General features: G+C 44.2%; 1 protein-coding gene across 1 annotated transcript in view; it reads left to right on the top strand.

Moving 5' to 3' along the window:
- Positions 1–680: 680 nt before the first annotated feature.
- The window catches only part of LOC126646050 (protein PHTF1-like), a 29,102-nt gene continuing 14,035 nt past the window's right edge, over positions 681–15,747 (top strand). The window contains exons 1-6 of the mRNA XM_050327066.1: positions 681–821; positions 4,324–4,994; positions 10,413–10,550; positions 11,000–11,142; positions 11,936–12,103; positions 12,963–13,071. Of these exons, the coding sequence (XP_050183023.1) occupies positions 4,371–4,994; positions 10,413–10,550; positions 11,000–11,142; positions 11,936–12,103; positions 12,963–13,071 (1,182 nt within the window). The 5' untranslated portion in view covers positions 681–821; positions 4,324–4,370. The remainder of the gene's footprint in view (positions 822–4,323; positions 4,995–10,412; positions 10,551–10,999; positions 11,143–11,935; positions 12,104–12,962; positions 13,072–15,747) is intronic.

Here is a 15,747-nt window from a genome sequence, read left to right as displayed (position 1 = left end):
ATGGATTTCCTCAACAGCAGAAACTGCTTTAGTGGAAAGCGTCTCTTCCCATGGCGGGGGTTTGGAATGAGACGAGCTTTAATGTCCCTTCCAACCCGAACCACTCTGGGATTCTGCGGTCCTGCCATTCACCGATTCCATTCCCGGGCAGGGATGTCCGCTCTCAAAGCTCCACCAGCCTTCCCTCCCGCCCCCTACCATCAACGGCGGTCGCCGTTTTAACGGATTTAACGTCACAACGGGCGAGAAACACCGTTAAAATAAACTTTATTACCCGCTGCCCCCCCCCTCCTTCCAGCGCTCCCTCAGCGCTTTCCCGCCCGCTCACCACCCCCCCAGCTCACGTGACCCCGCCCCGCGCCCCTGCCCGTAACGAACTACTGGTCCCAGGGTGCCCCGCGGGCCGCGCGTGCGCGGCTGCTCCCCGGCGCTCGGGCCATTTAAATGTGTGTGAGGGAGCCCCTGAAATGGCCGCGCAGGTCGCCGCGGTGCCGCGGGCCGCGGAGGAGCCGCCGCCACCACCGCCCTCAGCCGACCGGCCCGCCCGGCCCCGCGGGCCCGCCGCCGGCGGGCCGCCCCTGGGGAGCCTCCCGCCGCCAAGCGGGCCCGCCCGAGCGCGGCGCTGCTGGCCGGGCCCGGCCCGGCGGAGCCGCTGCCCCCGCCCGCCCTGCCCGCCGCGGGGCTCTTCACGTTCTCCCCGCTCAGCCTCCCGCCGCCCGCCGAGCGCCGCCACCACCACCGGCACCACGGCGAGCCCGCCGCGCACAAGGCGAGGCGCGGCAGCCCCGCGGACGGCGCGGCGGGGCGGCCCAGCCAGCGAGGTGAGAGCGCCGGGCGGGGCGCGGGGGGTTCCCCGCCGAGGGCCGGGCCGGGCCGGGCCGGGGCCGCCTGCACGGGGAGGCAGCGCCCGGAGCTCCACCTGTGGAGGTGTGAGGGCAGAGGGAGCGCCCTGTGGGCCGTGTCCAGCGGTGTCGTAGCGGGCACGGCGGGGCTGCCCCGCGGGACGGGGCGCGGGGATGGTCCCGGGGCTGCCGGGGATGGTGCTGTCAGGGTCGCCCTCACGGCAGGTGCAGCAGCAGCGGCCGCGGGAGCGAAGCGTTGTGCCCTCCGTGCTTCCAGTAACGTGTGCTGGAGCTGGCAGTCTGCTGGGGTTTTTATTTTATTGTTATTTATTAGCCTCAGTCAGAGGGGATCCCACCAACCCCTACAAATATCTATAAGAGGTGTCCCGCTCTTTTTAGTGACAGGACGAGGAGCAATGGCCATAAATTAAAATACAACAAGTTCTGCCTCAACGTGAGGAAGAACTTCATTACGCTGAGGGTGGCAGAGCACTGGAACAGCTGCCCCGGGAGGGTGTGGAGTCTCCCTCTCTGGAGACATTCCAGACCCACCTGGATGAGTTCCTGTCTCACCTTCTCCAGGTGACCCTGCCTTGGTCTGGATGATCTCCGGAGGTCCCTTCTAACCCTAACAAAGCTGTGATTTCTCTAATAGAAAGGCCAAAATATCTCTGGATTCTAGTGCGTGGTGGGTGTGGTGTTTGTTTGTTTTAACAGCACAGAATGACTTTTCTGGTTCTGCTGGCAAATTTGTCGTAGTAAAAACCTCTTGGTGAGAGCAAGGTAGATAAAAAGTAACTGCAAAAGCTGCTGTAATAAAAGTACTGTGTTGTGAATTATGCTTTTGGAGAGTATGTGAAGGTTCTGTGCCAAAGAAACCAAAGATGCACGTGCTTACAGGAGCCAGGTCTGTAGTGTAAATTCTGGATAGGACTGTCTGAAGAGTGGTCAAAACTATTACTAGGGCAGACTTTTCTCTGCTTGTTAATGCTTCTGCTCCCCTGTACTTGGATAATGACTGTAGAAGCTACTGGATTGTAAACTTCTGCAGTGTTATCAATATTTATCAGGCCAGAGTTTGAAGCAGTGTGTCCTTGTAGGCTGGAGTGTCACTGTGTCAGTTCTAACCCAGAATTAAATAAGGCTTCTTTTAATGAGGGCTTGAACAGTGTGAAAATGAGCAGCAAAATTCCTGATTTGCAGAGGAAAGCTGTTTGCTAATCTGAAGCTCTTCACTGCTTGCCCTCAGCTACACGTGTTGTGGTTTTCAGGAAGGGGCTGGATTTCTGTCCCTGACTATCAGTTTTTATTTTGATGTATAACCTAATTAAACTACCTATTACACTGACTATGCTGTGCTTATCTGTGGCCCCAGGTGCCAGTGAACAACCCCCCTGTTTTTGCTGTTTAATTGTGGTGCTGGTATGTTCAGTTATGTCTGATCATTTTGGAGTAGCTCAGTTATTGGCTCTGCTGTCACCTGGCCTCGCTGCTGAGCTCATAGTTTAGTGACCTGGCCATAGCTGTTTTCATGTTTGAGGTACTGCAGGCTTTCTGTTTATTTGAAGGAATAATTGAAACTGTATTTCCCTCAAGATTGTCAGGCATTGTTGCCCATAATGTCAGTGTTTAGCTTCACTTAATACAGTGCTTTCTCACTGTAGTAGTGGGACTCTGCTGTGTTCAGTGGATCCAGCAGCAGCCAGGGCAGCTTTTATCCTGAAAATAGACCACTGGAAGCTCCCAAATGCAAAGATTCCTCGGTGTCTGTCTGCTATTAGGGAATAGCTTCAAGCAGGCAGATACACTGAATGAAAACTACCACGTGTGGCGGGTTTTTAAGCGGTATTTAAAATCAGAAATGCTTAAAATAAGATACCTTTTACAACCAAAAATTCTTAGAAGCACCTATAGGGGAATATTACCAACAGCTCAGTGGCATAAAATTCTTGTTTAGTTCCAGCTTGGAATCTCTGGTCCCAGCAGAACAAAGATCCTGTGTGTGATTTGTGTGCTCGCTGCAGTGAGTGAAGCAGTGCCTGTACTCGAGAGCTCGGTGTTGAGCAAGCTCGTGCACTTCACTCCTGAGTCTTGCAGGAAACCTTTATTCCAAGAACCGTTCTGGTTGACTTCCCAAAACAAGTGATACCACCCTGCTCTTCCTGGTTTCCCTGGCTGCAACAGAAAAAGATCAGGGCCTTTTGCTGTTTGTAAAGGCTACAGCAGCACTGTGAAAACTTGTATTTCAGGTCCTAAGACTGTTGTGTGGAGTGAGTGTTAAGCAATCGACTCTTTCTTTTCTCCATGAGTAATTCTGCTGTTACACCAGGCTGTTGGGAAGGTCACCCACCTCCAGTGATGAGCTCTGGGACCAAACCAGTAATGATCTGCTTAATCACTGGGGCTGCCCTAGAGAACTTGGAGCTGTGGGTGTTTATGAGGACACTCTTTCTAGTAGAGCAGCAGTAACATGTTTTTTCCTTGTAACTTCAAGTGTTACAAGAGGAGGATACCAATTTGCAGCCCAGGAAAGGGAATTTTGGTAGCACAAAGGCCTGTGCTGAGGGCAAAACTGAAACTTCAGCTACTGCACCTTCTGGTCAGGTGTTGCCTTCAGCAGCAGGTTGTTCTGATCCCCGTGGCTGTCCTGGTAACACAGAGATTTATGGGCATTGTTGGATGAAATAGTTCTTTGATTCAGGCACATTAAAATCTTGTCTTGGCAATTGAGTTTTTAGCAGCTGGAGCATCAGGTTTTCTAACTACCTCTGCCACTTGCTAAATGTCACTTGAATTAGTTTTTATTCTTGAAAGATAAGCGGCTTAAACTATTACATTTTCTCTAACAGAGCTACTTCTTTACATTTTACCTCTCAGGCTTTTACAGGGTGATTAACCTTAAGGAAAACCCCAAAACAGCTTCTTATTTTTCTCTCTGCATTAACTGAGTAGTTAACTATAGCAGAAAAAAGCTGAAACTGTGGGTGTGATGGTCTGGGTCCTTTAATGCAAAACATCAACAGTCTAAGATTTAAGTATTTTTACCTCTAAATGTCAGGAAGGTTTGTACCTCTTCAGCTGCGCTGTTTTGCTTCTATATCACGTGTCCAAAATCAGGGAAGTGCTCTGTAATGAAAGTCTTGATGTCTAAATGTTACACACACTTATTTGTCCTCTTCCCCTGCCTTAAATGTCAGAAGTTATTAATGTACTTAATTATAGATGTTCTGAAACACAGACGCCTTTTAAAGGCATTCTAATAAACCTGTTAAAAATGGAAATATTTCTAAAACATTAAGCCTGAGCCTTTATCTGTGTAGTACTAGAAATACTGCATTTTTGGTTGTCTAATTAAGTCAAAAGTCAGGGTATTGCTACTGGTCAGACTCCCTGGGAATGGATTGCTTCAAGTGAGGGGGCTGAATTGTTTTGGGGTGAACATGCTGCAGAACTCTAATCTCCTCTTTATTGTTGCTACCAGAAACTCCTGACGAAAATGGCAAAACCCAGCGAGCTGACAGTCTTATTATGAAGAAGATAAAGAAGAAAAAGAAAAAGAAACACCGGGAAGATGTGAGGGGGAAACGCCTGAAGATGTACAACAAGGAAGTGCAGACCGTGTGCGCTGGGCTCACTCGCATCGACAAAGAGGCCCTGTCTCAAGGACAGTGTGACAGCTTGGAAATGAACAAGGAATCCTTCAGGTACCTGAAGGATGAGCAGCTCTGCAGACTGAATTTGGGGATGCAGGAGTATCGGATACCCCAGGGAGTACAAACACCGTTTGTGACGCACCAGGAGCACTCTGTTCGCAGCAGCTTCCTGAAAACTGGCACTAAATTTAGTAACTTCATTCACGAGGAACACCAGTCCAATGGAGGTGCTCTGGTCCTGCATGCCTACATGGATGAACTCTCATTTTTGTCTCCAGTGGAGATGGAGAGGTTTGCAGAAGAGTTTCTTGCGTTGTCATTCAGTGAAAATGATAAAAATGCAGCTTACTATGCCTTAGCCATAGTACACGGAGCAGCTGCTTATTTACCAGACTTCCTGGATTACTTTGCTTTTAACTTTCCTAACACTCCAGTGAAAATGGAAATTTTGGGCAAGAAGGACATTGAAACAACAACAATTTCAAATTTTCATTCTCAGGTAAGAACTGTTTAAAGGCATGAAAGTTGCACAGCACCTAGATTTGATTAATCTCATTAATCCAGAGCAGGGATGGCTTAAAATACGTGAGTTGCAAATTCACGTTCTAAGCAGATGAAAAAGATGTTGGGACTGTGCTGTTTATTCCTGTTCCTGTAAAAGCTCCCCGGTAGTTGATGATTCACACCTCAGACACTGCTATCTGTGACCTGAGGAAAGATCTGCACTGATCATCTCTTTCTTCTAAACGTGGGAAAACACTGAGATTGTTCAAAACAACAGCCAAGTCTGTACAAGAGTTGCAAAGACTGCAAATGCTAACACTTTTTTTTTAATTATTTAATAGATCTGAGTGGATTTTTTGTTTTTTTTTTTTTTTGCAATGACATTACTTTTCAGGTTTCAGTATATCATTCACAATTTTTTTTAAACATCTTATTCTATCAGCAGCTGATGTTGGGTGTTTAGACTTCCTAACTTGGAAGTGGGTAGAGTATCTTTTTCATTTCATTTTATGTATTCCCTGCTTTCCATAAATTAGCTTAGATTCTGAAACTGTATCTCCATGTAACTTAAATGGATGCAACAGTAAAAACTAAGCTAATTTAAGATTCCCTGTGAAAACCCATTGGATTTTAGTCTTGTGATCAAACTCAGAGATATCTATGAACGTACAGCAAGATTAGATTTTAGATACATTTATTTTAGATGGAATAAAGGTTTTTTCTGTTTAGTCTGAGAACGGATTCAAACTGCTGAGTACTCTTAAAGTCGTTATTCAAGACATTAATTACATCGACTGGTTGACCTGTTGGAAGGATAAATCTGAAACTCTGTAGTGGAGTGCACTTCACTACTATTGAAACAGACCTTTAGCAACAGATTTTGAAATGTTAATGCTTGTGAATGGGCTGTTTGGCTCTCTGCAGGGCTTACCAAATGCTTATAAGCAAGATTTGCATTGGAAAAACAATTCCTGCTTTACAGAAAGTTACTGCGTGGTCACTGTGGAGTCTTTGAATACCATTAAATGAATAATTCTGATACTTGGCTTATGAATTTGTTTGACAATTAATAGCTGCTGCTGCATTTAGACCAAGAAACAGAGACTGGTTAAACTGACTCTTGGTGCTGACAGGGCTGTCAGAGTGCAGAGCATCCCAAAAAACAATCTCTGCTATGGGCACTGTACACACCTGAGTGCTGCAGATGTGAAACCTGTCCCCAGGTTGGGCTTTGAAGTCTTCAGGGTTAGTGATATGTCTGTGTTAGTTGGTGTCATGATTTCATTCTAACTGGAGTGTGTGTGGTGACTCCTAAAATGGCTTAACAGAGCCACTGGGATGTTTAACAATTGCGTTTTTCCTGGGTGAATGTCCTGTGAACACGAATCCTGGTGCTATAAATACACGTGAGGAATGTATGGTAATAAATAAGAGGCTTTGTTGGGTTATAATCTGCGCTGCTACTTCAATTAATTCTATTTTAAGTACTGTCTAAACTTGATTAAGATTGAGTCATGACATAAGGTTCGGTTGGTCTAAACCACTTCTCTAAACCCAGCTCCAGCATGACCTGGTTAATCCTCTCTGGCTGAAGTGTGTTATTGCAGTTCACTCTGGGCACAGCACAGGAGCTGTCACAGGCAGCTGGAAAGGGGCTCTGCAGGGAATACACAGGGTGGTTAAGTTTAAGAAAGCATTTAAATTGCTTTTCAGGCTGGCTCATCTTGAAATGGAGAAGGGCCCAGTGCCCTGGCTGAGAGAGCCAGGGGAGGATCAGCCAGCCTGCTGTGCTGCTGCTCCTTGGCAGCACCGCTGAGGAACCAACAGACTGGCCAGGGATCACTTCTGACCTTTCTGTGTGAGAACTGTCCAGTACAGAAGCACTTGGTGGTTATGCTTTTGCAGATTGAGCATCTTACACCGTTGTGTGCTGTAACACTGAGTGTTTTTAATTGGAGATAATGAAGTCACCTTCATTCTGGGTTCCTTGTCTGTGCATGAGCTTCTTTGCTGCACTGACCCATCCTGTGGTGAGGGGATTTTGAGCATTGGGTAGTTTTGAGTCCTGGAGACTCAGTGTCGAGAAATGAAGATTTGATCTGTAAATTGCAAGCTAATGTGACCTCTGGCTTACACAACATTGAGCTGTTTTGTGTACCTTTTCAGAGAAACTGAATTTTAGTAGGAAGTGTCTCCAGTTCAAAATAAGGACTTTAATCAGGAAGAACTGATAAAAGTCTGGTGATAATTAACTGCCTTGCCAGGGGAATTCCTTTGTTCTCAGGGCAGTGTGTTCATAACAAGCACTGTTTGGAGTGTGTTTGGAGCATAAATGTTTGTCTTCAGTATCTTAAAATAATTAAGCTTAAATGTCCTCTGGATTTTTTGCTTGCATTGGCTGCCCTTGGTTCTACTACTTCAGTACTGAAGCAAAGCTTTAGTTTGGAGCTGTTCACAAGCTTTAAAGACTCAAATCACTGAGCAGTAATTTGTAAGCTTTCTTCACATAAGGGCACAATTTAATTTGGAAACCCTTAGCAGTGCAGCTAGAATGAGCTCTCATTTTCCTTATCACTTGCTTCAGTACAACTGCTTCTAGTTCCACTCAGTGAATTGGAATATATTTAGACTTAAAAAACACTTCTACTTTTTTTTTCCCCCAAGAAAAAACGTATCAGCTGCCTGTTGAATTCTCCCTCTGATCCAAAGGAGAGTTAGACTGTCACAGAGGAGTGGGGGTTCTGGGAAGAGGCCAGGAAAGAGCTGGGGAAGTAGGTTTTGCAGAAGCTGTTGTTCCTTCTGGGAAGAAGGCGGGAGAAGCAGCCAACAGGTGATAATTGGGGAAGTTTTCCTACTCCTGCTGTCAGAAAAGGTTCCTCTGTTCCTGACAGCTTTGGTTAATGAACCACATCACAGCTTGGTTGTCTCCCCCACGTGAACTTCTCTTATTCTGGAATGGCAATTTCTTTTTTTAGCAGAAGCTACCAAAGTGTGAAGGGGAGAAATTGTGCATGTGTACTGCAGACTTTACTTGGCTTGTCACCAGAGCCACATAAGCCATGCCCAGTGGTCTGGCTGCAGTTTGTCACGTTGGAGTCGGACATGTCACCCTTGCTGTGCTGGCGTGTCACTGCCCTGTCCCTCTGTTGTCAGTTGTAACCCCCTTGTGCTCCTGCTTTCTCCCCTGTAGCCAAGTGTTTGTGTGGTTGGTTTTATAGCTGACTTGGCGTCTGGAAATATTGGCACTGTCAACTCAGTCGTGCTTTCCTTGCAACTGGAGAGAAACTTCTGAGACTTAACCTCATTTGTCTCCAGCTGATGCCTCATCTGTGTGTCCTCTTCTCACCCTTTGGGGTTTTTGCTGCTCACTTAACCCTTGGAGAGGCAGGGCAGGGGCTGGGGTGGCTCAGGGACATGCAAATAAATACCAGCTCTGTGCCTGGGACAGGAAACGCTGGTGCTGTCTGTTCCTGTTCTCACCCAAGTGTGGGGAACACTGAGAGGCACATCGTGCAGCTGCAAGAAAATGTCCCCTTGAGCACTGAAGAGCTAATTTTAACCATGCCTATAACTCACTGTCAGCAGGGGGTACACAGGGCAGTGTGGCATTTGAAAGGGCACAGGGGTCTTACTGGGCCCCGTGGTCCTTACACAACAGTAATTCTGGTTTTAATTCTCACGTGTATGGATTTAATTTCTGTTAAAAATTACCAAAACATTGAAATCCAATATTTCCCTAAAGTATTTCTGCTCTCCCCTTTATAACTCTTGAAAATTCTTCTGTTTGTTTGGTTTTTTTTTTTCATTGTGTTCCACTGCATTGAAAAAACCCTCCACACTTAAAGCTTCTAGTTTTTCATTTCCTTTGAAAACATTGCAAGGAAAAACTGCATGTGGAATCATAATTCTTTTTAACTTGTGACAAACACCAGTGAAATACTAGTGACTCTCAGCAGGTGGTTTCAGGAGAGCAGATCTCATCTGGAAGTGGTCTGTCTCCACTTACACAAATAGTGCCAGGCAGTTAAACTTTGCTGACTTAAGGACCAGAACATTTCAGTCCTTAGTTCCCCTGTAGGTGCCCAGAACTGGAATATTGCTGTGGTGTTCCAGTGCTCCTGCTCTGAACTGCATTCAGTGAGTAGAGTGAGCTAAACTTCTATAATTAAGCAGCTAAATATCTATGGCTGCTGTAGAGAATAAAATTGCAGCAGTAACTCTATTTTTCCCTAATTAGTCTCTCCTAATTTACCTTTAGCAACATCATGGAGTAATTTAATAACATCTGGTTTGTTGACTAAACATGCAAAACTGAAACTAAACTTCAAACTAAGCTGCTGCATCCACACATCTATAAATGGAGTTAGTTATAAAAGGCATCACACATCCTGAACATGACTTAAAATTGCCAATTTAGCAGTAATGTTCTGCCCCTGTCCCACCACTCAGCCATGGAGAACAGCTGGAGTTTTTCCCCACTGGAAGCACTCGAGCACAGAGGGAAGGCTGGGGCTCAAACACAACTGAGTGTGCAAAACAGACTAATTGTGGCAACATTTCTGCTCTATAACATCAAATACCTGTGGTATCTGCATCGAACCTGCTCTGTGGCCATATGGCATTTACAGCTGCAGTCCATAGGAGGAGGCTGGAGAACACTGGAGTCTTGCCAGGGGTTCTCCTCCAGGAACAGGAAATTGGTGAGAAAAATGTCCAGATGCCCTTGGAAAGTGGGACAGTCTGTGCCCAGAGGATGTCCAAGGGCTGTAAGTGAGATTGAAGTGTCTGGCCACAGCACTGACAGCAGGTTCTACTGCTGATAGTTATGCTGAAGTTGTTGTTCATGAGCACTGGGTTTCTGGCTAAACCTCTCATTTTCTCAGTTTGTTGTCTTTATTTTGTGTGTACATTATAACAACATTACCAGGGCCACTGCATGAGGGACACTCTGAGATTTTTCATGACAGTCCCAGGGGAAGGACCTTTGGGACAAGGCTGGAGTGAAGAATGTGCATATTCCAGGGGCATCCAGTTTGAAATGTAGAAACAACAGTCACCTGCACAAACTAGTGGAGAGTTGAAGCTTGCTGGTGAAAGAACTGAGTCACAAGGAAACCTTGTGTGGTTGTTTTCTCAAGTCAGCCTGGAAGTGTTGAATTGTTCCTGAATTAGTCAAATACTCACTTGCTGTTATTCAAACAGAAGGATTTCCTGTCAGGAGTGCAGGCAGGAGTTGTTTCTCTTGGGATGCCCTGTGGGCACGTGTTCCAAACAATCCCTGGGCGTATTCCCAAAGGCACAGCTGAAACAGAGGCAGAGGAGTCCAGCTGTGGCCTGGTGTGTTGTGACAGTCAGTTTGACTCTCCTGTAGCAGCACTAAAGCTGTGGTGTTGTCTCCTCTCTGGGCTCCCAGGTCAATCGGACGTACTGCTGTGGCACCTACAGAGCGGGACCCATGCGGCAGATCAGCCTGGTCGGAGCGGTGGATGAAGAAGTGGGGGACTACTTCCCAGAATTTCTAGATATGTTGGAAGAATCTCCATTTCTTAGAGTAAGCAGCGACTTGTGGTTTGTTCAGAGCACTGTAGATGTTTAAGCAATTACTAGGTTTCATATAGTTCAGAGTAATTAGAAACCATAAGGTGTTTTTCCTTATTGATGTGCTTATTTGGGGCTACTGAGGTTCATTCTTCCCTGTGTCCAGTTGAGAGGTATGGAATGAGGTAGCTACAATTGTGTGGATAATTAAAAAAATATAGTTTATCATATATATATACTACATAGTCCTCTGAAAACTGAATAGTCCTTCCCTGAAAACTGAATTTGATAAAGTTAGCCCTGAATATATTTTACCTCTCAAACTTATTTAGTTTCTCTGCAATTCTTTTGACAGCAAATCTGAACCAGTTTTACCAAAGGCACCATTTAATTTTTCTATCTCACCCAGTGTTTTGTGTTATGTGTGTTTTGTGGGTTGTTTTGTTTCTCCTGTCTCTTTAGATGACTCTGCCCTGGGGGACTCTTTCCAGTCTCAGACTTCAGTGCAGGTCCCAGAGCGATGACGGGCCCATCATGTGGGTGAGACCAGGAGAGCAGATGATCCCCACAGCTGACATGCCAAAATCGCCCTTCAAACGGCGCCGGTAAGGCTTGGTTTGCCTCCCCTGAGAGAGGAAAACCATTGCAGTTGTGCCTGTGTTAGATTGGAGAACAAAAGCAAAGTACTTGATGAACAAAAGTGCTTGAGAACAAAAGCAAAGTACTGGTTCTTCAGATGACTAATTCGGATTTAAGCTTCACTTTCACTTTTGTTTCAAATTGGCTCAGCTGATAAAACAAACGTTGCTTGTGATGGTTATCTTCTTTCACGGCTTTTATGTCCTAGATCAGTGCTTTCTTAAGATTAAAAACCTCTTTCATTATCCTTCAGGAGGCTTATTTTATTCATCTTATTTCTGTGGTGAGGGCAGCTCTGCATCAGCAGAGATCCTTACACTGCTCGTGCTGCATTTTAATGTTAGTGCTAAAGCACTTGTAGGACTGTCTGCCTGCTCAGGAAATATTGGGGTGTATTTACATGTTTCTCAGAAAAAGAACAAATTTTAGGAGACTTGGAAGCATATTTTAATTGTCATTTCAGGGAGGATTTTTTTACATACTCCCAAATAACTGAAGTTGAGGTTCTATTAAGATAGCTCTATTTTACATGCCATCAAATTCCTGGAGGAATTCTTCCAGCATGAGTGATTGGATTTGTTTGATCTCATAACCTGAATTGTACTTTGCTGTTTTTATTCAGCAAAAGGTTGAAAGAAAACCGAGACGAAATCAGAGGGAAGCGTTTAATTCTTTTGAAGCCTTCAGATTACTTCAACACAAATACTTATTTCTGAGTAGTCTGAAACACTTTCGGTGTGTGTTTTCGTGCCATTATAGGTCAATGAACGAGATAAAGAACCTGCAGTACCTACCTCGGACCAGCGAGCCCCGCGAGGTGCTGTTTGAGGACAGGACGAGAGCTCACGCTGACCACGTGGGGCAGGGCTTTGACTGGCAGAGCACGGCTGCTGTCGGGGTCCTGAAGGCTGTGCAGTTTGGGGAATGGTGAGTGCTGCTGGAATGCAGCTCTTCTGCATCTTCTCTTTAAAAAAAAAAAAAAGAAAAGAATTCCTTGGAAAACAACCCTAATCAAAAATCTGATTTTATCTAGTAAGATAAAAGCTGCCTAGTGCTGAAAACCCCAAGCTGTATACCTGCTGTTTTCCCCTCTTGAAGCATTAAAAGATTGCAGACTATTTTAGTGATATATAAAAGCCTTAAAATAGCATGCCTGGACCATCATCCCTGATAGTTCATTTCCTGAGCAGGTGTATTAATTCCAGCTTCTGTAACAGTAATCTAAGAACTCAGGGTAATTAATTTCACAGCTGCAGTGCCTTCTCAGGTCATGTACCCAGGATATTGCTGGTGACCTTGCAGAGAAACTCGACTTGCATCACTGTAATTGCTAGAAATTACAGTGGGAATTGGATTGCATCATTAGCAATATCATTAGATTTTTGTATGAATAAAAGGTGCCAGGACTTCCTTCACTCTGGTTCATGGCTGGTGAATAAAATCCAGCTCCTCGTTGCTTCAACTGCAGAGTTACTTTTGTTATTTTACATTTTTTCCTTTAATGCAGAATTGTTCTGTCGAATTATAAAATGAAGAACTGAGGTGAACTGTGGTTCCTAGAACTCAGAGAACGTTGGTAGTGGCATTTTGAACCTAGTTCTTGGTATATTGTCCCTGAAAACATTGCTTCTGGTGTGAAGGCAGCAAGAAAGAAGGGGAGGGGAAAGAGAAATCTCTGAATTATATCTCTTTTTCAAAATACATGCATTGAGAAGTGATGAGACTCTGCACAGTGCAGAACTGAGGAAGGCTGTTGGCTCAGAGAAACTTTCTGCATCTTTTCCAGGAGTGACCAGCCTCGTATAACCAAAGATGTGGTTTGTTTTCATGCTGAAGACTTCACTGATGTTGTGCAGAGACTTCAGCTGGACCTACATGAACCTCCAGTGTCACAGGTATCGGATCTTCCCTCGTGACAGCTCATTCTTAGTGTTTTGGGAGTAGTTTCTGGCAGATCTCAGGTTCTCTCCCTTTTGTATCCCCAGTGGCCCTCAGTCCTCACTCTCTTGGGCAATTTCCTTGTGTTTCAGGATAGAACAGTTCAGTTGGAAGGGACCTTTTCCTTTCCCCCAAGCTGGGATTTATGCTGTGAGTCACAGTGTGTGCTGTAGAAATAATCTGTTGATTAAGAAGTCATGTGTGCCTGTTCCTGCTTTTTCTGATGTCTGATGTTGTCTTAAGAGGTGGAGACAGCTCAGCTCAGTCCTGTCAGCCCAAACAATGCAGCTCATGTCACACCTACTGTTTTCAGCTGTAACCAGAGAATCCTCTTCATTCTCCTCTCCCAAGATGTGCACATTGGCTAAATTGTGTTTTAAACATCCAGTCCTCAGTTAAATTTGAACTTTTACCCATGAAACAGAACCATCCTGATTTAGGCATGAATTAAGTTGAAAATAGGAGCATACTTGAACTGTTTGAAGAGTCTACCACTAACTTTCCCATCTCTCCTTCTCCCAGTGTGTTCAATGGGTGGACGAAGCCAAACTAAACCAAATGAGACGGGAAGGCATTCGCTATGCTAGGATTCAGTTGTGTGACAATGACATCTACTTCATCCCTAGAAATGTCATTCATCAGTTCAAAACAGTGTCAGCAGTCTGCAGCTTAGCCTGGCACATCAGACTTAAACAGTATCACCCCGTGGTGGGGGAGAATTCTCCAAATGCAGACAGCAATTCAAGCCTCAACAGTAATATCCCTGGAAAGACAGAGGCAGAAGGTGAACCCCAAGGTGTGAGTGTAAAAATAGAGTCTGAAGATCCAGATGTAGAAGTTCAGCTTACCCCAGGGGTGCTCTCCTCCTCTGTTTCTTCAATATCAGGACTTGTGCAACCAGATCAGGTGGCCCAGCCCCTTCCAGGTTTTAAAGTAGAGTCTGATCAGCAACACAATCCACAGGATCATGCAGGCTCTTCTGTGTGATATGTATATAATCAAATGTTTTTTTAACAACTTTTTAAAATTTTGATGTGAAGTTATAGTTTTATAACTGGCTTATGTTTTATTGGAGAAATCTTGCCTATAATTCTATAAAGAAAGGTGACATTCCAAAATGTCAAGCATATCTTTTTTACACAGATTATGCAAAATTCAAGTTGTATTTTAACCCCTTAGTACAACCTGTAACAGTGGTCTACCACTTCTTTCTGTTTAAGTAGAAGAGATGTTGAATATCTTCTCAAAGTCAGATTGAAATTCCTCCAGGAACATGAAATGGTTGAACTCCATTGGTCAGTGTTATTTCCCTACTTTTACTTTATCTCTAATCTTCACCAGAAAGTGATGCTTTTGTAGAAGACTTGCAAAGTGACTTCCCCATCTCCATGTTAATTGCTTTTTAAAAAGTTTAAAAAAAAAAAAAAAAAGGAAAAAGAAAAAATAGAGAAAGCACAGCACTTTTGACGATTTGTGGAGTTTTTGGTATGTCTGTTCTTGACATGTTGGTTTATATACAAGCTATAGAAATTGATGTTTCTCACAGCTCCTACAAGGGTGATCTGTAAAGTGAACTGAAGCAAGTGTCTGATCCTGTTGAAATGCAATGACTTACTGACCTAACACTTCTCATAGCACTGCTTATGTTGTTCGGTGTGAGGGTTTTTGCTTCCAAACTACATCTTCCCTGAACGTGGTAAATCCTAGTGTCAAAATTAGAGAACCTCTTGGTAGTCTTGTGGAGGAAACTGCTATCTTTGAGCACTTTAAGGCTTTAAAAATACTTAACCAACTTGGCAGCTTGTTCTGATCGGGTCGTAACGTGTCCAATGGATCCACACTTTCCCTTGTACTGATGCACTTAATATAATAAGCATTGAGTTGATACCTGACTTCCTAGAAATAAGGAACAGCCTTACTGTGTAAGTTCTGTATTAGTATTTCACAAATAAAAAGTATTATGGCATTGGACTGCTTTTTCCATGTGTAGCTCCTGGGCACCCAGTTACTGTGGAAAAATCAGTGGCACGTGCTCCATGTGTAGAGTGTCAGCTATCAACAATTGTTTTTAAACAATCTTTCAATATTTCTGGATGTTTAACGTGTAATCTGTATTTGACTTTCACTCACCCCATTTATTACTGCCCTTTCCAGTCATCAAAAGGAAAAGTCCTGTCCCTTTTCCCTCTCCCTCCCCCACATTTAGAGTACAAGTTGGGTTTTGGTGCAACTTAAGCTGTCTCCAGATAACTTTATTTGTTCTAATCCTCACTGGGGTAGGAAAGATTTGAAACACTATGTTAGACTAGACAAAAGCAAAGATGCTGTGTTAGTTCTGGATGCATCTTTTTAATATCAATTATTACTCTTCTCTTTATAAGGGTCTCTAAAATATGTTACTCTATTATAAATCTTACTTTGTGCAATATTGTTTGTGTAGGCTTTTATATACATATTAGCACCTCAGTGTAGAGGTCACTATTTTAAACTGATAGAGAAATAATTCTCAGAAGATACTGCAGTGATTAGTTAGAACCTGTATTACTCCTTATGTGTATGTATGTATTGTCTTCGGTACAAAAAAATGAGGACTAGGAAATATTTCAATTTAAAACTAATTTACAGATTGAAGT

Source organism: Myiozetetes cayanensis, unplaced genomic scaffold, assembly GCF_022539395.1.
Source record: "Myiozetetes cayanensis isolate MyiCay16 unplaced genomic scaffold, myiCay2020 scf32, whole genome shotgun sequence".
Lineage (NCBI taxonomy): Eukaryota > Metazoa > Chordata > Aves > Passeriformes > Tyrannidae > Myiozetetes > Myiozetetes cayanensis.
This window is presented reverse-complemented; position numbering and strand designations above follow the sequence as displayed.